The 25471-nt window shown below is 41.7% G+C and overlaps 2 protein-coding genes and 1 long non-coding RNA gene across 5 annotated transcripts in view; 1 reads left to right on the top strand and 2 right to left on the bottom strand.

Moving 5' to 3' along the window:
• Positions 1-4266, bottom strand: part of LOC139912569 (uncharacterized) — a 35816-nt gene extending 31550 nt beyond the window's left edge. Inside the window, exon 1 of the mRNA XM_071900403.2 lies at positions 3981-4266. Within this exon, the coding sequence (XP_071756504.1) occupies positions 3981-4072 (92 nt within the window). The 5' untranslated portion in view covers positions 4073-4266. The remainder of the gene's footprint in view (positions 1-3980) is intronic.
• Positions 4267-13553: 9287 nt separating this feature from the next.
• LOC139912571 (uncharacterized) lies at positions 13554-16500 on the top strand. Its single transcript, XR_011784671.2, has 4 exons — positions 13554-13898; positions 15034-15360; positions 15682-15779; positions 16017-16500. It is a non-coding gene; the product is annotated as an uncharacterized LOC139912571 (long non-coding RNA).
• Positions 16501-18056: 1556 nt separating this feature from the next.
• The window catches only part of rhobtb4 (Rho related BTB domain containing 4), a 47159-nt gene continuing 39744 nt past the window's right edge, over positions 18057-25471 (bottom strand). For all 3 annotated transcript variants that reach the window (XM_078285242.1, XM_078285243.1, XM_071900400.2), the window contains 4 exons: positions 24724-24874; positions 24425-24513; positions 24112-24217; positions 18057-23783 (listed from right to left, as the gene is read on the bottom strand). In XM_078285242.1, the coding sequence (XP_078141368.1) occupies positions 23605-23783; positions 24112-24217; positions 24425-24513; positions 24724-24874 (525 nt within the window). In that variant the 3' untranslated portion in view covers positions 18057-23604. The remainder of the gene's footprint in view (positions 23784-24111; positions 24218-24424; positions 24514-24723; positions 24875-25471) is intronic.

Genomic DNA, 25471 nt, shown 5'->3' with positions numbered 1-25471 from the left:
TCAGGAAATTCTTGCACCGTCAAATCACTGAGGAGCTGTCCCTGCCTGGTACAAATGAGAAATGATTTGAAAAAAATCTGGGCCAGTAAAAGAGATTAAAAGACCCTATAACAAGATTCACATGTGCTAATCCTATCTTGTAAAGAGTTTAGCTAATATTTGCATACATGAACAAGCTTCTAGCTCCTCTCCTAGAGCTAGAAACAAGAGATTATAATCTGCGATGTGATCAAGTGACACTTCCTTAAATTGATAACTGAACTGCTGGGCCCAATACAGTCACACAAGGTTGTTTTTTCTGGAGATAGGGTTTCATTTTCACACTCATAAATGTAAATTAAGTACTGAAGTAGCTCTAGAAAGTATTGCTTGATGGCATCACATTTGATGCACTGACCAAAATCATAGGAATAGCATAATGTATGTTAATTCATGTGTGGATTTGGTCAAGTGATATGATCAGTGGTCGTAGATCAATATTTCTGTGCTTAAAAGCTTCCTGACTAAAGGTGCTGACTTGGACTGGAGGAGAAGAGTGACTGGCTCTATCTAACTGAATGACTCTGTTACTACAAATGAAATCAGATATTTACTTTATGCGTCACTGCCTGACTGTAATAATCCCCACAAGAGAACACACTCAAACGCTAACACTAACACTAACACAGTACACAGCTCCAAAGAGCAGACTGCCAAAGAGAAGTTGAAGAAGAAGGTGTGTTTGGCAGCGTTCAAAGTCACCAGGGCCCACAGATGTCAGGATACAGCCCACACCCAGCTGTGATGAATAGAGGTCAAGCTCCCACACAGCTCAATAAGAATTCCCATCTGATACTGTATGTTTTGCAGGACTGAAACAACATTTTTTTCTTAACGAAGTCCTCAGTAACTGACTCAGCTCTGTCTCCCCTTCTTTTACATGCTTCACTAACCCGGTGCAACACTCTACTTGATTGGGCAAGTGTAGCAACACACGCTGCTTGGACATATCACTGGAAAAAGTGTTTCGTATTTACACACTATCTCACTGCTGGGTGGAAACTGTGTAAGACGCCTTTGATCATCAACATTTGTGGCAGAACAAACCACTGGCTGAGGTATTTTATTGAACAGAGGGGAAATTTCTGACCCCAGTTTGTGCTTTAACTAAATATAACCTGAACCTGTACTTTGCAGAACTGAATGTATGAGCTCATCTACATGAAATACATGAGCTAATACATAACTGTGTCAGCATACTTGCTTGACAAAAATTTCCATTTGTGCATGGCCATGTAAGCCAGGCTGGCCTTACAGTAAGCGCCTGTTTGAATAATTTATTTTGGGTGTAAATGGATGTAAACTTGTCATGACTTCTGCTGCTGAACAGAATGAGAAGTATTTCCTGTCGAGAGTATTGTTCAACGTCCTCCGGAACATGCTCTCTCTCTTTCTCTCTCTCTCTCTCTCTCTCTCTCTCCCTCTCTCTCTCTCTCTCTCTCTCCCCGAGCACACACAAACATAAGACACATGCAGGCAGGCAGGCAGACAGCGCTGATTTCCAGCCTATGTGTGAGAGACTTTGTAGTCCTCAGTGGTCTGGGAGAGTGAGGAGAGACCTCCAAGGCTGTGTGTGTTGAATAGAGAGGTCTGAATGAGGGATGCATTGAGATTGCCCCTCTATTCTTCAGAGCCTTCCCACAAAGGGCCTGTTTCCCATTCACGACACAAGGTCATTAGATAATACACACGGGGACCTCAAGGCCACACAGTGGGGGTGGGACCGCTCCACGAAACAGCCCTCCTCCCCTCTCACTGCAAACTTCTCAACTCCCGACTCACTTTAACAGCCACTGCAGGATGCATACACACATTCAGATACAAATATATTCACATGCAAACTCGCATGCACACACGTCACCTTTACACACACAGGCACAAGCACAGGCAGAAACACACACATGCATGCGTGTGCATTCCCAACACCTCGATGGTATGACGGTGGGAATAATGACATCATTATGCCCCCCCCCGCTCTCTCTCTATTCAGTCACACCAGTGTTATTTAGCCTTTTAAAGGGGGTTTAATGCTGGGGGATCTCTCTCTCACACTCTCTCTCTTTCTCTCTCTCGTTTTCTTTCTCTCATAAGCACAAGCAAACACGTGCATGTGGTGGCTAGATGAGTTTTGTGTCTGTATGTGTGTGTGTATGCACGAGTGTGTGTGATTGTCTGACAGGCAGTGGGTTGGCAGAGACACAGTCCAGAGCTGTTGTTCATTGAGACCTGGGTTAGGGTTAGGGTTAGGGTCTCAGTGAGGTCTCCAATGAGAAACTGCTGGATCAGTGAAGTATCGCAATGGAGGTGTTGTCCCTAAACACTGCTGCATTCAGACATTTTCAAGGAAACTGAGCATATTCTGCCTGTATGGGGAAATTCATTCCACCGCATTCATGAAGATCTGTCAAAGTTTCACTCAGCGTTCTGGATCTCTATTGCTCAGGTCTGTATACTGTAAGCATGTAACGGAGAGCCAGGAAAGAGGGAGGAGGAAGGTGGGCGGGCGAGACAGAGTAAACCTGATGGCAGAGAGAGATGTGAGCAGAGGAAGATGAAACAGAGATAGACAGAATGAAACCTCTACTTCCACGCGAGCACACATGTAGGCCTGCGCCTTGGCCCACTGCTCTAGGCTATAAGTTGTAATTTGCAATAACTTTGGTGATAGGCTAGTCTGTCATCAATGGGAGTGGACACGTGGAAAGAGAGTGGTCATAGTATGTCTAATTCTCCTCAGGCTAGCCGAGTAGCCAGTGACGGCGTGTCTGAAGCTGGAGCTGAAAATACCACACACACACACAGAGGGGGAGAGAGAGAGAGAGAGAGAGAGAGGGATGGACAGACAGAGTTGGAGACAGATATTGTTTGGACAGGATGGATAAGTCACCATAGTGATGGTCCAGCCAATCCTTGTGACAAGAGGGATGAACAAGCAAAGTATCAGGTTGTCAGGTTACTAGAGACTACATGGTCTCACAAATACCACAGCAGACAGGATGAAACAAATTATTTCACCTTTGCATATAGGTTTCAAAATCAAGAGTGCAAAGTGTAGTCAAGATAGTATTCTAAAATGGAAAATAGGGTAGTTCCTCCTGTAAAACACTTTTAAAATTGTTATTTTGGCTTGCTTTTACTTGAATTGTGGTCTGTATTTTGGTTTTGTATTCTTGTAATTATGCTGCACATTTGCCCTTTAGCATATATATTGAGCATATTAGTAGTAGTAAAGTAGTAGTACTACTAGGTTACTACTAGTTACTACTAGTAGTAGTCAAGTTGATGGCAGTCCTGCGTGCGTGCTATGCTGTCTGTCAAGTTAAATAGCCTCTCCCTGAAAGACAAGCCCTCTCTCAAAGATCAGCTCATCAGCAGAAACCCGACCCTGCACACAAAGAATGAAGCAGCAGAGCTCCCGGGGGAGAATGGCCGAGTCATTGAGCGGCAGGCCGGGGTGCGTCCAGCGGGCCGCCGGCCAGGTGCTGCTGCGCTCTGGGCCACACAGGTAACCAGCCGCCTGGCGTGCGTAATGGACAGCCAGCCAAATAGGAGGTGTGAGCCAATACATCTCTGTGGCACTTTAAAAGCTACGAAGCTATCTGTGCCATTTGAATTTGCCACTGCTGAACCTGTAATCCCGTTTGCGTGCTGTCCCATGGCCGGCCACCTCAGTATTCCTTTCCACTCATTGGATTAATTAAAACCAAGCCTCTGGTTACACAACAGGCGCTCTGGTTATGAATAAGTAAGTAGACCACGACTCATCCAGCAAAACAGAATGCAGAACGTTTGCTAAAAGTTTCTGTTTACACTTGTGTTGTGGTGTTCAATAATCAGTCATTTTATTGCGTAACTGGAATGAATCTGTTACGTCGATGGAGACAAATATAGTTCTGCTAAAGTAGGCAGAAGTAATTTTGCAGAAGAACATAAAGTGTTACCAGTTGGTGGAGGAGCGGGGGTTGAGGATGTCCTCTTTGGCCGTGAGCAGCGACAGGCTGTAGGTATCAAGGTTGACCGCTCGCATGGTCATGATGGCAAAAGTTTTCCAGACCACTCCCGGAGATTCTCTCTTCACGTCCACACGGACTATCCGCTGCAAACGGCCACACCGACACACTGAGGGGCGTTCACGGCCGAGAAAACGACAGTATAGGCATGCAAGTTCATGCAGTGCGAGTTGAAGTTTCAAATTGGAGCGATCCGTGCAGGCGCTGCGCACTCACAGCGTGGAGGAGACTGGGACTGCACACCAGACTTTGTGCAGCGAGATGGAATAAGTTTTCACCAAAAGCCCCACCTCCCGTTGAGAGGGTGGAAAGCATAATGACTTCACTAGCTGGGTCACTCGGAAGAAAACCGTTCACCGTGCAACAACCACTCTATATAATAAACGATAATAAAAATCTTGTATGCATCCTCATCCTTAACAGCAGTCCTCATCAAATGACTTTTATCTTCTCTTCTTTTTTTTTTCTTTTTTTTTGCACCACCTCTGTTGATATTTACATAATAATCCCTTGAAAAATGAATGTTTGTTGGGACCAACAGAATGGAACAATCCAGGAAAACTATTCATTTTGCATAATTCAAATAATGATGGTGTCTGAGTGGTGAAGTCCAGTTCGAGACATCTCATAAAGGGGAATAGGGGATGCTGGTGTGGTTTAAAGACTGTGGGGCTAGAGGGGCAGTGCGGCAGCTTTGGAACTGTCAGTCTCTCTTTGTCTCCTTTGGTCTTTGAGCCGGCCCCCAGCGGCCCTTGGCAGACTCCAGAGAAGCCATTTACAGTGCAGGCCATCCTTGAACAAGCCAAAGAAGGGCCAATTTCATGGGAACTGAGTCTGAAGCAGGCAGCACATAAAAAAAAGAGCAGGGGAGGCTGTTTCAGTGTTTAAGAACGGCTGGGGGTCTACTCAATGGCTGCCCAACAGTGCCACACACACACATACACACACACACACTGACCACTCACACACACACATTCACGCGGACACACACACAGACAGGTTTTGAACTCTAGTTAAACTGTTAAACTCCCTGTTTCTCTCTTTCACGCATGCACACACTCACACACACATTCATGCACATTTGCACACACACATACACACACACACACACACACACTCTGGTATTTCGCTGTGGGTCAGTGGCATGGGGGTGTATGATCTTGGATTATGGGAATGTTCCTGAGCTCTGTAATTTACTTAGCAGTCATTCTTAGATAATCCAGGACAGATGTAGAGGATAAAAGTCACAGCCTTTTATTTTCTGATGTGTCAGGCTCAGGCTGGAGATTAGATCTCAGATCAGTTTCCACAATGGCTAATATGCCAGGCCATGTTTTTTTCCCCCACCAAGATTTGATCTGGGAACAGTGGACAGTGGCTGACTAATCCTCTGGTGAATATTGGATTGACACAGTCACCAGACACAGTCACTCATAAAAATAACCACTTCCTTTTAAGGCAAAGATTTTCTATCTTCACCTTCCTACCCCCCTCTTCCTCTTTTCATTTTAGCCTCTGACTACATTTTTCACTGTCAGGTTTGCAACTCTTCTGTAATGATGCCAGGGTAGCGGACATATTAATAGGTCTATGTTGCAAACACAAAATGAGTTAAGGTTCAGTGTTTTGCTTTGTCGAGGAGAGCCAGTCACCGTGATATGAATTATATTTCTGGTGTTTAACAACCATCGCCATATTTTCACCAAGAAGCAGAGAAAACAGAGCCACAAATCTGACATGGTGCTTTTTAACTGTCAAATCTCGACAGACTCCAGTACAAACACAACATGGTGTGTATCACTGTAGGCATGAAACCGCTGCTTTGCCACAAGGACAGAGTTCAGATTCCTCCCCAAAAGACCCATAGCGGGTAAAACCTCACTGCAAGCTGTCTGGAAACGGTGCATTAACACCAGCATACACATGTAAGCATTTGCACACGCACGCACACACACATCTCTGTTTTGGCCAAAGCTTGCATGCCAGAGGGACAGGGGGCATGACATCCCCATGCCACTATTATTCTTACAACTTCCTGCTATTAGAGGCTCTCCTGCCCCTCCAGCCTCTCGGCCCTTCGCTGTGGATGTGAACTGCAGCGCTGTTATGCTCCACTTCAGAGGACTTTGGCATTTCCTCTGCTGGGGTGCGGTGGCAGCTGTTGTTAGAGATGGGGTCGAAATGTGGGAATGATTGTGTGTGTAGAGGGGAGTTGAACATGTGTATTTGCGTGTGTGTGTGTGTGTGTGTGTGTGTGTGCGTGCCTGTGTATGCAAGCGCATGTTAATGGGGATTTTCTTCTCATTTACGGAAACTCTTTCTCTAATTGTCGCAGATGCCGGCTTTTTGGTCAGCTTCCTGCCGTCCCGAAATAGCCTAAACAAACAGAGTGTGGGTGACAGTGTGTGGAGTGGACCGCTCACACACAACATCCTCTCATAGTCTCTCCCTGTCAAACTGCTTGATAATCCACATGACTTTAGCGCTCTCGTTTATGTTGAATCACGGTAACTGTGATTGTTCCACCATCTTATGGTGCGGGGCGTGGCATAACGTGGACACAAAAAACCTCTCTGGTCCTCTGAATAGACAAAATAAACTTATACCAGCAAACAAGCCACTTCCTTGTCAGCATGGATTTGTCCAAATCCTTCTTTCCTGGGGCACATCCAGGCTTGCACGGCAGGTTTATGTGTGCTCAGACCTGATGGGTGGTGTTAAAAGGTCAGGGATGTGTTTGGGTTCAGGGGTCACAGCTTGATCTTTGTCATCCAGCGGTCATTACACTTCACTAATAATATGTTTTTCATTACTCCCCTCTCCATGCTTTCAGAGGATCCACCTATCTCACGTGTGCTTGGGTTTGTGTATGTGTCCGTGCAGTCTGTGTGTGTGTGTGTGTGTGTGTGTGTGTGCTGTCATACATTTGTGCGTGTGTGTGTGTGGACAGTCACTATGGCTGGAATGCTACATCTTCTGCTCATTTTGTCATAAGTACAGCCTTTCCTAGGACATTAGCATGCTCAGTTGTCTGGTGAATTTACAGTATAAGCTGCTGGAATGTGTCCTACCTTTTGGAGGCTATTTGTGCAAGCTCTGTTCTAGACAAGTCAGACCTTGCTGAACACTTCACTACTTTTTCTCATCACTGGGAATTGTCAAGCACAGTAGTACAGGCGAGTAGCATTGAGCTTGGTGAGTCAGTTATAGAAAATACCAATATTCTAAGAGGATCGATGATAATGGATCATGCCAAAGATTTTAATTTACTATACTACCTGTTGTTTCAATATCAACTATGTGATATAACACTTTTTCTTTACTTGAGCAGACTGATGGCACTCCAGCACCTCACCTCCTCTCTCCCTCCTGCCGCAGTAATGCTGAGCTCAGTGGAGGAGTCATGTTATTGTTTTCCTGGAGGGAGATATTGAGGTGGGTGTGGGAAAGGCTCGCTAGTGGCGATGATGATACAACTGAGTGGAAGGCAGTCGCTAGTGATAAGCCAACGGTGTAAACATGTTAATCTGACAGCTGTGCTCACACAAACTTACTATCAGCTTGAGGCCAATGAGACTGTGGCATATCCTTGAGACACACAATGGGGTCAATTCAGGTGCCAGACAGATATGATAACAAAAGGAAACATCAGAGATATGTTGAGAAGTTGGGAACAAAAGACGCTGGGTGGAAAGAAAGACAGGTTGGAAGGACAGAGAAAGAAAATAGAGAGAGAGAGAGCACATGTACGCTTCAAGATTGTTCATAACATTCACAAACACATGCTCTTTGCATGAGAGAGGGAGAGAGAGAGAGAGAGAGGGAGGGAAAAGAGAGACAGAGGATCCACACTCTATGTGAATGTGGGTGTACTCACCAGGCTCTCAGGTGAGGTCACTGCTCAGCTATGCGCTTTCACAGCAACTCTGCCAGAGATATCTTCCCCATGAGCTTCAGTGTGTGTGTGTGTGTGTGTGTGTGTGTGTGTGTGTGTGTGTGTGTGTGTGTGTGTGTATGCAATTTTAATTCACATACTCACATTTGCAAACACCTCATAAACACAAACACAAGTACTTAAAAGACATTGGATTTTCCAAACTGCCGCTCCTTTTTCTCTCTGCATTCCCTCACTGTGACTCTCTCTCTTTTTCTCTGTCAAACTGTACAAACAAAAGCATAAGCTTTTGGCTTCCCCTTCATCACGAACCACGCTTCAGTGAAATACAACAAGCATAAACAAATGGCAGGGTTATGCTGAAATGAAAAGCGATCACAAATCTCAGTAAAAAGGAATTCTGTGTCTGCTCTCCTATGTAGACCTTAAATTAGACCATGGTGTCAGGATGATAGAGTATTCGTAAACTTTGCCTTGAGAGGTCCTGATTTAGAGGTGTGTGTGTGTGTGTGTGTGTGTGTGTGTGTGTGTGTTTGTATGTGTGTGTGTGTGTGTGTGTGTGTGTGTGTATATGTGTGGGCAGACAGTTTTGTTTATGGAGCAGACCTTGGGGAGGTCTGGACCAACAACGTTTAGATGAGACACACAGTTTGGAGGAGGGAGAAATATACAGAGGAATGTGCTGTCACTCCTTATAACCATGGACTTCCTTTGTACTTTTGTATTACTAGTTTTTCCACTTTTGCATGGAGTGTCCATGGCGTGTGTGTGTGTGTGTGTGTGTGTGATTGCATCCTTGAAAGAGTTTGCTTGTGCATGTCATAGTGAAACTCCTCTATCCTCTGTCCTGCGTGGTTTGAAAAATATATCCTTATCTTCGATCGGCTAAAACTGAGAACAATAAACAGTATTTGATCCCACTATACTCCCCTCCGTCATACTGAACTGACCCTACATGAGATTTAAAGCCTTTGCCCACTCCCTCGCCATACTCTTTGTCCAAGGCCTCAAACACCAGCAAGATTTATAGAGTTGATTATTTCTGCTTCCATCATATGTTGATGCGCTCCACGAAGAATCCCCAACTCGCTCACACTCTGCTATCCTTGACTTTGGAGGCAGTGTTTTCCTTCTTGCTCTCAAATCCAGATCCTCTTATCTGCTCCCTGGGGAGACCTGGGAAATGAGAGCCACATGTGGTGATGTCAGCGCGTGTCAGTGGCTCTCAAGCTGTGTTCGACGAGGCTGCGGTGCGGCGGCGGGGCGAGCCTGGTGGGAGCTCTGAACGCAGCCCACTGGCAAAGCGGCTGACGCAGCGTTCGGGCCTGTAATCAGCGTTCAAGCCGATGCCCGCGGACACACGGCGAGCGCTGACCGGGACGACACTGCGGGCGCTGCCACAAACACACACTAGTGAATTCCTCCATTTACTACAAAATGAAAAGGGAAACTGAAATACGTCATTGGTTGTTAAAAGTTCGGTTGACTGGTTTTTACTGGATGACTCTGGGCTGGTGGGAGTATTAACACACACCCATGTGCGTACAAACACACACACACACACACACATGTATACACACACTCATGCACACTCTCTCTACACACACACGTCAAGATGGCATGTGGATACAAATATTCCATCACCCGTAACCACCACCTTCCCTCATCACCCTTCTAATGTTACCCATCATCGGCCACATCACTCCGCATCACCATGGCAACACTCTGACCCCCCCATGTTTCTGTGGTGTTCTGTGATCCCTTACCAGACTTCCTCTATTAAAAGTCCCAACACTGACGCGCCAAAAGTATTGATCTTGATGATCCATGTGTGCAGGGAGCCACTTGGCAACAGTTTCTGCTGACTCGGTTTCTCTTTCGCCCAAAGGTTCCAGGAAGCACAACAAGAAAAACACAGTAAGAATATCAGAGGGCAACTGCTGGGTAAATTGGTAACCAGACACAGATTTGTTGTCGAAACTATAGACATAATGCTTTGGCAAGCTTAATTCTAAGTGATCAAATTTGAAAGGAAAGCACAAACCTAAACCAGAATTCACATTACTCTGAGGATTGTAGGTATTTCTATTGATATTTGGGAACACAAAACTCTCCCCCAAAGCTAGAATTTAGAGAACAAAGACAATAATCTGTGATCAAGGAACAATCTCAGGAGCTGCTCCATTTCAGTAATAGTGAATAAAAGACTGACTGTGTTCAATCTAAAAAGTCCTTTAGGGCGTTTAGAGTTTTACGCCAAAATAAGATTAATTTCATTGTAACTCCAGGCAAAGCTAATCCATCCAAGATTATCATAAGAATAACATGAAAATTAATTTTTCATTATGTATTTTCCTCGGAAATCCCCAATCTATATTAATTTTTAGATATTGTCATGAATTTTAATATGACTTGAGTTGTTGATTAATTTGTAATAGCAGTAAACACACATTGACCTATGATTTACTGTTATTCTTGGTATTAAGAGCTCTATGATTGTAAATAAATAAAAATAAGGTTCCAGTTAGACTGGAGATTGGGCCATTTATGAACTAAGGAATAGCAAGCAGAGATGGCTGTGTGCCACGAAAGCAAGCAAGCAAAAAAGAAAGAAAGAAAGAAAGAAAGAAAGAAAGAAAGAAAGAAAGAAAGATGTCTTGCTAATGCTCTTTGTGTAAGTTATAGGGCCTGTGACTGGAAGACGTGATTTAAATTCAATATACCTTCAACTTTGATGAAACTAATACAGATATAGACAGATTTAAAAAAAAAAAAAAAAAATTCTCAATGGTATAGCTGATTTTGCCCACCAGATGGCACAGCTGCATAAAACATGCAGTGTTTGTAAGTGTGTCTGTTTCCATGCATTGTGTGAGAGATTCAATTGTCTTCAAGGCAGTAGTTTTTTTTTCCTTGGTGGTTTGGAGGCTATTTGTGCAAGCTCTATTTTAGACAAGTCAGACCTTGCTGAACACATTTGTTGGGAATTGAATATATTGACTTCATCAGAGCACATTTGGAAAGTCATATTTTCTAATGTTGTGTGTCACCTAGTGGACAAAATCCATCATTAGAATTTTCATTTTACACTACAGTTGACCTCAGCATCCTCTGCAAAGACTAATTTATTGATACACAATAATTATTGTACTTTGCAACTTTTTAAATAATCAATATGATGCCTGTATAATATCCGAGTCCATAATTCGGATTTCATTCATCTTTTAGACAGGGCAGTCGACAGTCCTTCAGTATTGTACTGATTTGACCTGAGATTACCATTTATTTGCATACAAAATAATCTAGCCAAAACAGCGATTACAATGTGAGTTTGAAAGCAAATGAACCAGAGTGAGAATTTGCCTCTGCTCGAACGAGAAATGACTTCTGCATGGTCCCTCAGTGTGCAGTTTGCATTGTCCAGAAAGCAAGAGCTTCCATGTGCTTTGAATAAACCATGGCATCAGTAAACAATTCAAAAGTCACCAGTGAACAACAAACCACGCAAATCAATTGAACATCTTGAAATCAAATGAGCGACCTCTGTTGGAATCAGGCACTCCTCTTAGACTGATACAAAACCGAGACTGGTCTTGTACTGCGGGGAAGACAGGGAGTAAATATGCCACACAAGCTTTCATTTTAATGAGATTCAAAATAATTTTGATACATAATAATTAAATAATTAATGACAGTCAGATTACTTGATTTCGGTGAACGCTTTCATATATTTCACTTCACTTTATTATGCACGTTGAAGCATGCATAATTACTATGGAGATACGGTTCATGATTTGAACAAAATCAAAACATGTTATTTAATTTATTTTCACATTTATTTCAATTTAAATGTTTAAAGACAAAATTTGAAATAAAGATAGAAAAATTAAACAGACATGGGATCATGTCTGTTTGGGATGATTAGTGTGGCATTTAATTTCAGATGTTTGTAAGCTTCACATCACTATACAAGAACTATCCTTTAAAAGACAATTTGTAATGATTCCCTCTAAAAAGTCAAAAACACTTTCTCCTCTATTTTGCACTGTCTAATGATAAACTTAGAGGGATTTGTCTACACAGTATAAGTTTGCAAATGTAAACAATGGGAGTTCCAAACATAATCACTGGGGCATTAGTGTGTTTTTTTCTGAGTTTTTTTTCTTTTGTTATTACAATGAAACCAAAGGGGAGTTCCCATGTTCTCATTTAAACCCTGCAGAGATGGAGATTAGGGTGGCTCTCATGAAGTGGTGTCTTTAATTCAAAGTTGTGGTTATTTTTATGAAAATTACAAGGGTTTATACAAGTCCTAGAAACCTGGAAAGTTGGAGAAAATGAAAGTTGTAAAACCCAGTAAACCCAGTAATTCTTGAAATTGGTAATTCTATTAAAAGATGCTTAATGGAAAATGAATGGTTTTACTTTAAGACCTAATAGTTTAGATCTAAAACTATTGAAATTTGCTGCTCATGTTAAAGCTCTCTCTGCGAGAGATGCCATTTTTTCAATTTCTGTGAGAACAAATACGCACAACATCAGACTCAGTAAATTAAATGTCCAGCCTCTTAATGGCTACTAAATTTAGTCTTGGAATTCACACTCTCTAGTTTTACTTTGTTTTCATCATGTCAAAGCAGATGATAACATTTTTTTTGAGTGTGTGATTTATATGTTGTGTGTTATGGATGTCCAGTAAAGGAAACAGTAAACTTCATGCTATTTACAGGTATGATACCAGAAGTACATCTCGCAATATCATGACACTCTGATGAAGACAGCCAAATCGGGAGAAGAGTGTATTTTTTTATCCTTTTCGTTTAGTTATGACTTTTGTTTGTTTTGTTTTGTTTTTCTTAACAGGAGCACTTTACTCAAGTATCTCTTGAGCAAAACATTGAAACCAGAGAAGTACAGAGCAGAGATGAAAGAAACTATGTCAAGTGGGGAAAAAACTGTCTCAAATGTCTGTTTTGCATGTCAGTGCATATCATTAAAATACATTTGATTTAATGAAAACAAAGAGGGAGAGGATATATCCTCAGACAAGGAAAAGACGACAGTAGGACACTCTGGACTGTAGTCAGCAGTAAGCCAGATGGGAAGTTCACCTTTTATCTAAATTGGATTCACCCATTTCACCCACATGTAAGTTACTCAAAGAGTGGTATGCCTGCATTAGTTTTACTTAATATCAAATATGATAGAAATTAATATGATGATATTTCTTGCAGGCCAATCAAAGGAGTGTTGTCTATGCTATTTTAATACCTAGCAATGGAAAATAGACTCATTCTCATCCTACTACTCTCAGGTTGGTGCCTTGGCTTTGTTTTGTTTTTTTGCCTTTTATTTGTGCATACTGCATTTATTCCAGGTAGACGAACATAGAACTTTTAACAATTTGTTCCTAGCAATGTATCATGCTGTTGTGTGCAGTACAATTATTTTACAGTTCCCATGCCTTTTTCAGTTACATTGCTACAGTAATGCTTGTGTACCGCACTCAAACTATTGCTGTATTTTCCTAATTATGTTCAATAGTATATTAAGAATGTCTTGACCTTTCTTTACAGGGTTATACACCCTCACCTCCTGCCTGCCTCATAATTATAATTTTGTGAATACTCCGATGACTTGGCAAGAAGCACAGATCTACTGCAGAAAGAACCATATTGACCTGGCCACTATAGACACCATGGATGAACTGGCAATGCTTGCTAAAAGTGTTCAGCGTCAATACAATGAGACAGCCTGGATAGGACTAGAGAAGAGAGGCATTTTGAAGTGGCTCTGGTCTTTTTCAGACAGAGATTTCTATGGGGAGGGAGAGAGACGGTTTAGAGAATGGGGGATAGGAAATCAAAATAAATTTAACTGTGTGGCAATGAAATCTGACAGAAAGTGGTATTCTACCAACTGCAGGAAAACCCTTCCTTCCATCTGCTTTACTGGTAAGTCATTCTGCTCTAGGACTGGTGTAACACTAGGACTCAAATATTTAATTTAAATGTTACATAAATTACATTACATGAGACCCCGTCGTCCTGAGGTCTGTCCAGTCAGAACCTTCTCCACATGATTCTGAGTGACAGAGAACTCTGATAACTCTGTGATCCAGGATTCATAGAACCATAGTTACGTCCATAACATTTCATTCTTCCTGACCATCAGAGATAGTGCTTAACACTGGATGGCTGTTACCAACAAGGTCACAAGCCGGAATCAACACCCACATCACTGGGAACAGGCTGAAAGTCTTGGTAAAACAACTGCAGCCACAGCGTGGGGAGTAACTACTTTGATCCTGTTGAACTGGGCAAAGGTGCATGACGAAACCCATGTCGCCGCTGCACATAGTGTATGTTGTTTACAGCAAACCCCTCGATGCAGCTCAGGAAGTGGAGACACTCCTAGTGGAATGGTACTTAACAAAGAGCATTGGACCTATGCGTGGGCAATCACCTCCACAATTTACAAAGAATCTGTTTGGACAAGACACAACCTTTCCTATGATTTCCATAACAAAACAAATGAATGCTGGAGCTGCAAATGCAAACGCTCCATTCCAAGTAATAGTTTGTTACCTAAGCATACTGTAAACACTTACCTGACTCTATACTGGATAGCAAACTAACAGTGCAAGAAGTACCTACGGTCTTACTTACCACAAAGTACTGACGAGCTAGTCTTGGACGAATCCTGCCAGATCTTTCTCTCCTGTGTCTCCCCCACCCTGCCTCCCTCTTAGCTTTCAAACGATCTAATGCCTAGCATGCTAATGACTAGTGGCCACTGATGCTCAGTGAAAAGACAATGTCATCTTTGGTTGGAATGAAAACATGTATACTCTTTGCCCTTTGTGGCACATGATTGCATATCACAGATTTGACCAATAAACACGACACAAATTATCTGTGAGAAGATTGGAGGGACAGACCTGAGGATGTTGGGGTTTTTATAGAGGGGGAGCATTGCTGTCTTACGCCATCCAAGGTTACATGTGAGTTTGTTAATATCCATCGGCTCTGGCAGTCATGAAGAGTGAAATAGAATTAAGGTTTTAATCACAGATCTCTGGAATTATAGGTAAAACACAAGTGAAATATGTGCGCAATGAACAACGGATGAGATGGAAAGATGCTCGGACATTCTGCAGGGAGAAACACACAGACCTGGCCAGTGTGAGGCACCATACAGACTATGTGGAAGTTAAGAGGATTGCCAATGGTGATGATGTGTGGATTGGCCTCTTCAGAGACAAGTGGGAATGGTCAGATCAGAGTGATTCCACCCTCAGAAAGTGGATGTCAAGAAATGACACAACAAATGGCCCATGCGCAGGTCTACTGCCCTATTCTACAGGTTATTATGAGGCTAGGGACTGTAAAGAAAGCCTTCCCTTCATCTGCCACTGTAAGACTTCAACACTTATTTAAGTATCCTCATATCATCTATCTATCTATCTATCTATCTAGCTATCTATCTTGGAAATCTATCCATAAACTACTAGATTTTACAGTAGTTCATTTTGAATTGCCAGTATATTTTTATTTAAGCACCTTTATTTAAGTCCCATTGAGATACAAATTTTTTTTTTTTATGGAAGACTTGAACATAGACATGGACATTGACGTTGACTAGCCTAGTTCTGAATTAAACTAATTTCCAGTACATATCTCATAGTCTTAAGCCATGTCTGTGAACCTGCCCCCAATCTCTCTGCTTGTTTCTCAGCCCACTTAATGAAGAAGCTGGTGAAAGTGAGGTTGAGCCCACAGAAGTCAACTGTGAACTTGGATGATCCAGCTATAAAGGAGGACCTTTTACAGCAGGTTAGTCCCACGTTCTCTCTGAAAGTGTCTTGGCTAGACTAATGTAAAAAATGAAAGCCAATCCAAAGAAGGACTCTTAAAGAGGAAATACAATATTTTTGCTCACAGTGAAGTCTGACAATCAGTGAGTGCATGCTGTAACAGTGTTAACTTCTATGAAATTGATAGATTCTAAGTGTAACAAAGGACATACTGCAGTTGTCCATCAGTGAAGTGTATGAACTACATTTGGCACAGATAAAGATGGAGCTGAGGATGAAGGGGATATCTGAGCACATCAAACTGAGTTGGAGAATGAAGCCAGATGGAAAGGCCTTCCACAAGGAAGAGAACGTTAGGAAACCAGTAAAGACAAAGTGTGAACTCTGAATTTAAACTCTCATTTCCGTGTTACATTACACCTCAAATACCTTTCATATCCATTTTTGTATGCATTTATTCATATCTAGGAGTGTCTGTAACAGCTTTACTTGCACAGTGTGAAATTCCCTTCAGAGAATTGTCTTGGCTGGTTTTGGTGTGGTTTTCCCCATTTGTTTTTCCTTGAAACCATGGAAACAATGGTAGATTTTATAACTGGGAGTGCAATTGTGTATCATGTCTTTCAAGGTTATGTAACTTGTAGAAAGGCAGCAACCCTAATCAAATATAACTAGCTTTCTTGCTCCAAGACAGGAACCACAGTGAAAATCCAATCACGATCATAACTTGTAATTCTACCAGTATGGTATCCTACCATGATGTACATTGGTAAAACCTCTCGTACTCTAAAAACTTGTATATATGAACATAAATTTGCCATAAAACGCCAATATATTACTTCTCCTGTAGGCATTTTGCAGAATTCAAACATACTGTAAAAGATCTAAGAAAAAATATAAAAGTCTCACCGGGGCAGAGACTTAGACCTCAAACTACGACAATACAAATAATTTTGGTTTCATAAATTCTATTCTGTATAGCTTATAATGGCTTAAATGAAGAACTGCATTTCTTTGATTACAATTGAAAAATATTGGCATTTATGGCAGGTCTATTCTGTATGGTGTCATGCCCCACATGCTCTATGAACTGCCTAAACCTGATGCTTTGCATGTGTGACATCACATCATCTTATATCACTTCACATTTTTAGGTTTTTAGTGTTTGTGTAGTTGCTTGGGCTGTTCTACTAGGGTTATTTTGTTGTATTGAAAAGAGAATACATTTAGAATGCATAGGTTTAGACCATAGTGACACCTAGTGTCTCATATGGATATGATGTTTGCCCTAACTGATTGCAAATGTAATACACCTGCATCACTTTGTAAAATGTGATTAAAGATACCCGTTCATGTCTTAGAAATAACACTCTGAAGACGGCCCGAAACATTTATGTACCTTTTCACCTGTTTAATATTTAGAGAATTACAATGGACGTTTGAGTGCTACTCCCTATTTCTTTGATGAGTTTATGAATTCAGCTCCAGGTCCTTTTAGTTGTGTACAGTTTTTGATTATTTATTATATGTAGCTCATACTAGCATAATCATAGGGTTTCAAATGTATGTCTAGTAGTATTAACGTATGAATTCTATGATAGTCTATGATAAATTTGAACGCCATTGATTGATGGTAGACATAGCATGTATCATGTGTTTATCCTTTATGCAAAATGTTTTGATTAAAATTTACAAATGAGATGTTCATTTCTAAATTGCTGCATACTCATTTTTTGATTGATATTGAGGATCCTTTCAATAAAAAAAAGTTTTGTCAAACAAGGACTTAAGTTACCTACCTAAAAGATTGTTTTGCACTCCTTACTCAAAAGATGGTAAGAGCATACTGTTATGTGCCACAGGGCATAATGTATTTATTCTCTGCAAATAAATATATATATAGACAAGGTTACAGTGGGACTTCGCTGTCACTGTGGATTTGCTGTGATGACTGATAGGATCTGTCAGTCTCCTGTCCCTCACTTGGTTCATCCACTCCATGACCAAATAAATCCTAAATTGAGGTTTAATCCCAATATGAACCTGCTCAATAATTTGACATTAGGTAATGTTGCCAGTATGTGGTAGTAACTGGACATAATCCTGTAGAGGCTTTACTATCTCTAGTTCCATCTAGTGCTCAAAATTAAACAATGCATGAATAATTTGTTGTCTCAAAATGGCTTAATATGGTGACTGGAGTGTGTTCTGTGGCCACGTAGGAAAACAACAACAAGACAACATCTGAGACGACACACATGTTCAAAAGATTAACAGAGTTTTAATAAAAGCCAGGTCAAACATCAAAATACTGAAATGGCAAAAACTTTTTTTCTACTTTTGTTTTCATTTTGTACAAATCACAGTGGTTCAAAAATATTACAATTTTTTTTTGTTTCAAAACATTTTTTGCAACAGCAGCAAAACATTCTGATTGTTGTATATTTTTAAAAGCCCTTAATAGTTTGTGAGTGTGGTGTGCTCTTTCTTTTGCCTTTTATTATAATAAACACATTAACATGAGCAGTAAATGTTAATAAAACTTGTATGGGTCAATGGAAACAAAAGTGCATAACAATACTGTACAGTATATACGACCCACTTAAAAATTACAGTATAGACCAGGGATTAATCACACCATGTCTATCTATATAATCAACTCTCCCTGTCTTGGGCCAGTCTCTGTGCATACAATCCTATGTATACAAGAGCTTAGTAGATACAGTAAGGTGACCAATAATAAAGTAAGGGCTTCATTCCAGCTGGGACCACTCATATCAAAACCAAACTTACAAGACTCTACTGTAAGACACTTTGGATAACAAATATCTTCAATAAAGCATAATATATATTGTTGTCACAGCTAATACCTGCCTTTAGTCAAAACAGTAGTTCACAGGCGCTGTTCCCCAATTTAAAATACAGTGACTTTAGGCATGATTGCAATATAGTAAATTGCAGCTAAATAGTGGAAGCAATGGGGTATAAGTCTTGAATTTGGCTTAGAGAGAGAGAGAGAGAGAGATTGAGAGAGAAAAAGAGAGTAACAGGAAAGATTTATTTTAATTCTGCTCAAGAAACCTGGTATGCATTTAGCACAATAGTTGTATTAGGCTACATAATAGAAAGTGCAAGCATCTGAAAGAGTGCAAAACAAATACATCTTTAATTTAAAACTGCTGGTTTTCTTGGTCATTTCATAATTTAAGTATCTGTAGCATAGCTTTAGTTTGGAGGAGATAATGTAATTCGGGTAACATACTTTACTTGTTAAAACTCCATGTCTTGGGTTGGGGGAAGTTTTTACTACTCACCCCATAGATAGTAATGGCTTTGTGCCTGGAATATTAAGGGAACATGGGCCAATCTACAAGCACTAAGATTCAATGAAGGAAGCGGCCTAGTTTTATTTGTGTGCACGTTTGTCTGTTTCTTGGCTTACATCATCAATTTTCAGTTGAAACCACAAGGCAGCAGTTTCAGTGCTGTAAGCCAACAGTGTGAGATTTCATCAAAGGCACAGGAAAGGAGACACCACTGACTAACAACATGGCATTCTCTCAGTCACTAGGCCTCATATCAAAAACACACACTGTGAACTTTGGGACAGTCAGGCCTGCTAAAACTCTAAAAAACACCCCACCAAAATCAAACGAATTGGGAGAATGTCGAAAAGAAAAGGATGTGAAAAGAGGACAAGACAACCCAAATGAATGTCACAACCTAAGTAACTTTGGCCTGTAGGGGGCAGTGTGGGCCAAATATTGAGGGTTGAATAAAGCTAACAAGGTTTTAATCTTGCATCTCCATCTCTCTCTGTATATATACAGTAGTCTACCCAACCTCTAACAGAGACATGCATCATGCTGGGCCAAATTATTTTGTGCATACAAGCATTTCAGGCCGAGCCAAAACATTCCACTTGGCTTCCAGCCATTTAGAACATTCTTAAAATATGTGAATTACAATACTTGAATTCAGTTCAAATTTCGCAGTTATGTTATGCTCTCTATTTCTAGGCCATGTGCCCAACATCTTGCAAACTTACAAGAATAAGCTTAATTGACTGTATTCACCATAGTAACAGCATAAAAGGGACAGCTGTAACACTGTACAGCGGCAAGGGTCTAGTCCTCTGAACTAGTTTTTCAAATAGACACATTTTCCAATGTACTCCCAGCATATTATTTAAACATGTATATTTAGTTGCGCTACTATGAGCTGTGTTGAATAACACGGCTAATTAAGTAAAACTGAATTGTGCATAAAGCCACATAGCATAAAGATGGCTACTGTAGAGTTCAATGCCGACTAGACATTAAAACATGAAGCTAGAGTCCGGTTATTCTGTCTTCAACTCAGCATCGATCAAGCTGTGGGAAAGTCTGAAAGACCTAAGTGGATATATCGTGCTACAATCATCAGGTTTGAAAACAATCTTACATAAGGAACAATTCATGCCAAGCACAGAAAGGTCATAGACAACAAAAGAAGAAAGTGCATTCCAACACTGAAAAGAGAACAAAGTGTCATTATAATGACAAAGTTAGGCCACCATGCAAATTAACCACATTCCAAATTAAACCACATTCCAAAAGTGGTTGCACCCTCCCAGCACACAGGCCAGCCAGTGCTCATTATTAAAAAGCTTTTGCTTTCTCAAAGTCAGTGGTTTTGAAGTTATTCTATAGGAATCTACCTGCTAGTCATATTTATGGCTACCTCTGAATCACTTGGTCAGTGGATATTTCCAACCAAGATGTGACACAGTCTTCTACATCCAAATTATTACCAATCTAGAAAACACACTAATCTAAGGCCATATGATAAGACCCACTTACTACACTCCATAAAGAGTTTAATTCAAGGCCACTTGTCTGTGTAAAAACAAGAAGCAGGCCCAAAGATTCTCCATGAGAATTGGCTCAGAATCCCCCTTCAGGATGATGGCTGAGACTGAGTTCAGCATCGTCTGAATCAATCAGACGGCCATATCATTATCGTGGCCATCGTCTATCCATCATGTCAACCTTTGCAGAACCTGTCTGCAGGTTTGAACTAACAAAATTTACTGATATCTAAAAGTAGTTTTTAGTTTGTGCATCTTTAAGGCACACAGACCAAGAGAACAGGCTTAATGGGTCATATCAACCATTAGTAAGACAAATCTAATGGCCATCCCTCCTGTGGGGAACTAAAAAGAGGCCATGGAAGTCCATCAAAAACTGTCCTCGACATCCTCCTCTTCTATCTTATTTCCAAATTCCCAAATCCCTGCATTGGGATGGTTAAAATATCCGTGAAGCAAATTCAAAATATGTAGGTTGAATGTAATGCTGACTGAGACTCCTCCACTTTCACTCCACTCTCACTCTTTTCAGAAAAGGAATCAGCTCAATTCACACTTGGGTCTCATGAGATCCTATCTGACTTCTATTTCGGTAGCTGATGATGACTTTAACTCGAAGAACGGCAGAGCGCACCACATGTCTCACACAATCCATCTATCTCCTATAGTCACCTGGGTAAAGCTGAGGGGCGCAAACCCACAAATAGAACAACGTGCTAATAGAAACTCATCACCATGAAGTCTTGTTTTCACATTCAATCCTAAAGCCCAAAGAAATTAGCACCCTTATCGAGAAAATTAGAAACGCCATCATATGCAGTTATATATCCAATAAACCATTTGTCATTTGAAACAACGACCAGAATTGCAATTTCAATCCAAAGCATTATTACGTTCCTGCTTAACAAGGAAGCTAAACAGCTCACTCTGTTTTTAAATACAACAGCAGCAAAAGAAATGACATGGTTATAACTATGTAAAATCAAAATTCTACACATTCTGAAATCAGTGATTTTTAAAGTTTTAACTGAATCCTAATCACTATGAAACTGTTAGCCTTTGGAGGATGAAAAATGTAATGAATTAAAAAATATTTATTGAGTAAAACCTTACAAGGTTGAAAAAAAATGCTCATGCGTCAAATCGGAACGTAACACCTTCTATGTGAACTTGTGAATGCTTATCGCAGGTAAACACTAAACTGGACAGACATTTAAACTGCGAACAATAAAACTGTGTCTGCGTGTGCGTGTGTGTGTTCATGTGGACACTGTCTTATTGTGTCTTAAGCACCATTTTCAATTCCAGCAAGAGGAATGGAAGGCAATGTCCAGCAGTGACACGTTGCACCTGACACCACAGACTGAAAACACCACCATAAGGAGGGATACAGATATTATACTGCCTCCTTTCCTCCTTTCTCCTTTATTATACTAACTCCACTTTCTCTTCACTCCTCCATCTCCTCCTGCCAAAAAAGGGAGCAGGGAAGCAGGAATAAAGAAAGTGAGGAAAGTGGAGATTTAAAAAAAAAAAAAAAGAATCACAGCTTTGGTTTTCAGTATCAGGTAAAAATCAATAGGCAGGTACAAATTTGAAACGCACTAGTAACACTGTGCATGTGCTTTGCTTTTTTTTTTTAACACTCTGCAAGGATGATTAAAGTTCTACTGTTGATCTTAAAATTGAAGAAACTAGAGCGTAGAAATCACAGGCATAAAAACTCCTGTTTGCTCCTGGTGTGAGGGTTAGTGCCGGGGCCCTGAGCAGTGCTGCCCCTAGTGGTATAGGGGTGTAAAGGCAGGCTGGCTGAGGCGCTTCAACGCAACCCAGTGGTCATGGACGTCAGGAACACATTTGTTCAATACTGCATCCATCATTCCTCCGTGGCAGTGGTATCAAGTAAGGATAGCCCTCTTTCCCCCTGTCATTGCTATAGAGTTGTCACTTTGAATGTCTCTGAAGTGGAATTTGGTGAATCCAACTCATCAAGGAGAGCTTGTGTCTGTGGTTTTGTGTGTGTGGTGTTGGTGGCGGGGGGCAGGGGGTGCAGGGGCGGATGATGGACACTGAGGACCATCAGGACTAGATTGGAGGCCTAGGCTGTGCTCAAACCTCCTGATTGGAGCGCCCTAACTTGCCAACGGTATTAAGGTTGTCCTTAATGGAATGAGGACACCCAAACCGGGGCTTTACCCTAACAGTCCCATCTGATGGCAATCATCAAGGTCCTCAACACGTCCTGGGAGTAGTGTGTGTCATTTCCCCTGATGAGAGTTTTCTAGACGGCGTAGGAAAAAACAAAAGGTAAAATAATATAAAAATAATAATAATATTAATTACGTTGTCCAAGTCAGTTCCTGGTGATCCAGCGCTGGTTTTAGAGGGGGGGTTTGGGTGCGGCTCTGCGTGTGCAAGCTAACAGTCTGTGTAGAAGTGAAGGCAGAGGTAACCTCCCCGCGAGGAGTTGCAGTGGTCAACGTGTAATAGTCATTAAGGTCAATGTGAAGGATGGAGACTGAGAGAGATAGAGAGCCCTTGCTCCCAGTCCAATCACTCAAAGGCTGGGACACTGTGAGCGCTGGTGGAGGGATGGAGCTCTTGTGGAGGGGACGAGGGGCTGCACTGCGCTGCCAGAGGCCCTTAAAGATCAGGGTGTCTGGGAAGTAGCAAAGCACCCGACTTGGAGTATCACTCGCTCATTAAAACCACTCACACACTCGCACATTGTCATACACACACACAAACCACTCACTCGAGCCCACACCGGTCACAAGCATATCAAAATGCACTCAACCACAAATTCACACACAAATATAAAGAGGCACATACATACTCCCAAGCACACCGACATTCAGGCATAGTAGCACTGACAGTCAATTATCTAATGATAGAGGGCTCAAAAGCCGACTCCTCTATATGTGTTAGAGGGGGGTTATCCTGGGTGGGACGGCCCGGCTCAGGATGACGGAGCCGGGGGCGGTGGAGGGAACGTTTAGGAGACATGTGGCGAGGAGGACGGGTGTCTCCAGAAACACCAGCCCCGTTTGGTGTGCTGCTTGCGCAGGATCTCCTCCTCACGCTCCCTCTCTTTCTGAGAACGCAGGTAGCGGTCCTCCTCCTTCAGGAACCATACAGGAGGCCAGCGCTGCTTCTCAAAGTGCCTCTGGTTCTCTACACACAGGGAGAGAGAGAGATAAAGGGAAAAAAAAGATGAAGCATTTCAGATTTTGAAAAAGAGATGAAGCGGAAGAGTAGACGGGGGGAGCCTACATTTTTAGACAAGAACAATCAAAGAGGAAACAGGTTGAACAATGGGGAATGATTTACTAATAATGTAATAAAAAAGCAACATAGAGAAACAACTAAAACATGACTGCAATGAGGGTTTGAGGAACTACTAGAGTGGAGGATGAGGGGTGACTGAGAGTGGCAGCAGCTGTCAGAGGGAAGGAGGCAGATACAGTGTCAAGGCCAAGAGGGAGAGAAGAGGAGCCTGTACCTGGAGACATGGCCTTCATGTCTTTGGGAAACTTGCGGCAGATGCTATTATAATTAGTGCAGATGTGGTGGAGACACCAAGCTGATAGTTGCTTGGCATTGTGGAACTGCAGAGGGTAAAATGGAGAAAAAAAAGAGGAGAAATGAGCATTTATTACAACTGTCAAAGAAGAGGAGATCAACTTTTATAAAAATGTATCAATAGGGAATTGCCATTCGTCTGTTTAATGTACTCCATGTCTATTCCTATGTTAGGTTGATTCATAAAAAAATACAGTTATTTTAAGAACAAAGGTAAATTTGCAGTGACAGACCTGTGCCAGCTCCAGGTAAGCCAACACCTGTCCATCGATGTCCGTTCCTTTCATTGCCTGCTGGAGCAGCTCATCCACAGCATGCTGTTCTGAAGGTGGCGCACAATGCACACGGCCATGTCAGTATTTACTGTTTACACTCACCAAGCACTGTGACATGACCCTGACATGACTCACTATACATACAGTCACTCATGGTGTCAGCGATAAAAAGCTGTTCAGGGTTAAAACTCTATCAAATCACAGTGGGTAAGATGGACATTTCTCTTCAGAACATTTCCAGTGCTGTAGATCTCTACCTGTGAGGGCGACAAGGCGCGGCAAACAAAGACGGTTGGCCAGGACAATTAGTTCCATGGGCTCCAGACCGGGACAGGGCGTCAGCAGGCCACAGTACAGGAATTCCAGCACCCCGCGCATACAGGCACTACCGGTGTTGGGAATGGACACCTGGAAATGGCCAGATTGAGAGAAAACAGGAAAAATGTGAGGGGAAGAAAGGCTGAGGTACTACGTGCTAGGGATAAGAGTATGCATGAATATTTATGCACATATGGCTCAATATCTAGATGATAGCATACTTCAATTTTTACCAAGTCTCATTCACTCAAAAAAGACAATGGTGGACATTGTAAATGGCACTGAGAAACAATAGACAAGGAGTACAGCAGGAGAGGGATGAGAAAATCTTCACAACTCAGGATATTGCCTCACTTATACAGTATGTATAATGCCCAGCAAAGGGAGGGGTCAAATAAAGACAGGGAAGCACTGCGGTGGGGGTTCGGAGGTAAAGGGCAGATAGCATACAGTTCCGGTCGACTTCCCTTTGATCTGGGCTCAGATGAAAGCACTGTCTGCTACTGATGTGAGCAATGTGGCTAACGCTAACTCAAAGCCCACTCAGAATAGCCCTGCTACACTGGGCACAGTGGGATGCATCAGAGCTAGATTCAGAGCAATTTGAGAAATGAGGCTGTATGAATGGTCTCTTAAGGGACGGACAAGTGCATTAACATAATGATGACAAGGGGAAACATTCACACA

The sequence above is a fragment of the Centroberyx gerrardi genome, chromosome 8, assembly GCF_048128805.1.
Source record: "Centroberyx gerrardi isolate f3 chromosome 8, fCenGer3.hap1.cur.20231027, whole genome shotgun sequence".
Classification (NCBI taxonomy): Eukaryota; Metazoa; Chordata; class Actinopteri; order Beryciformes; family Berycidae; genus Centroberyx; species Centroberyx gerrardi.
Note: the sequence above shows the minus strand (reverse complement) of the source record. Positions and strands in the feature narration are given on the sequence as shown.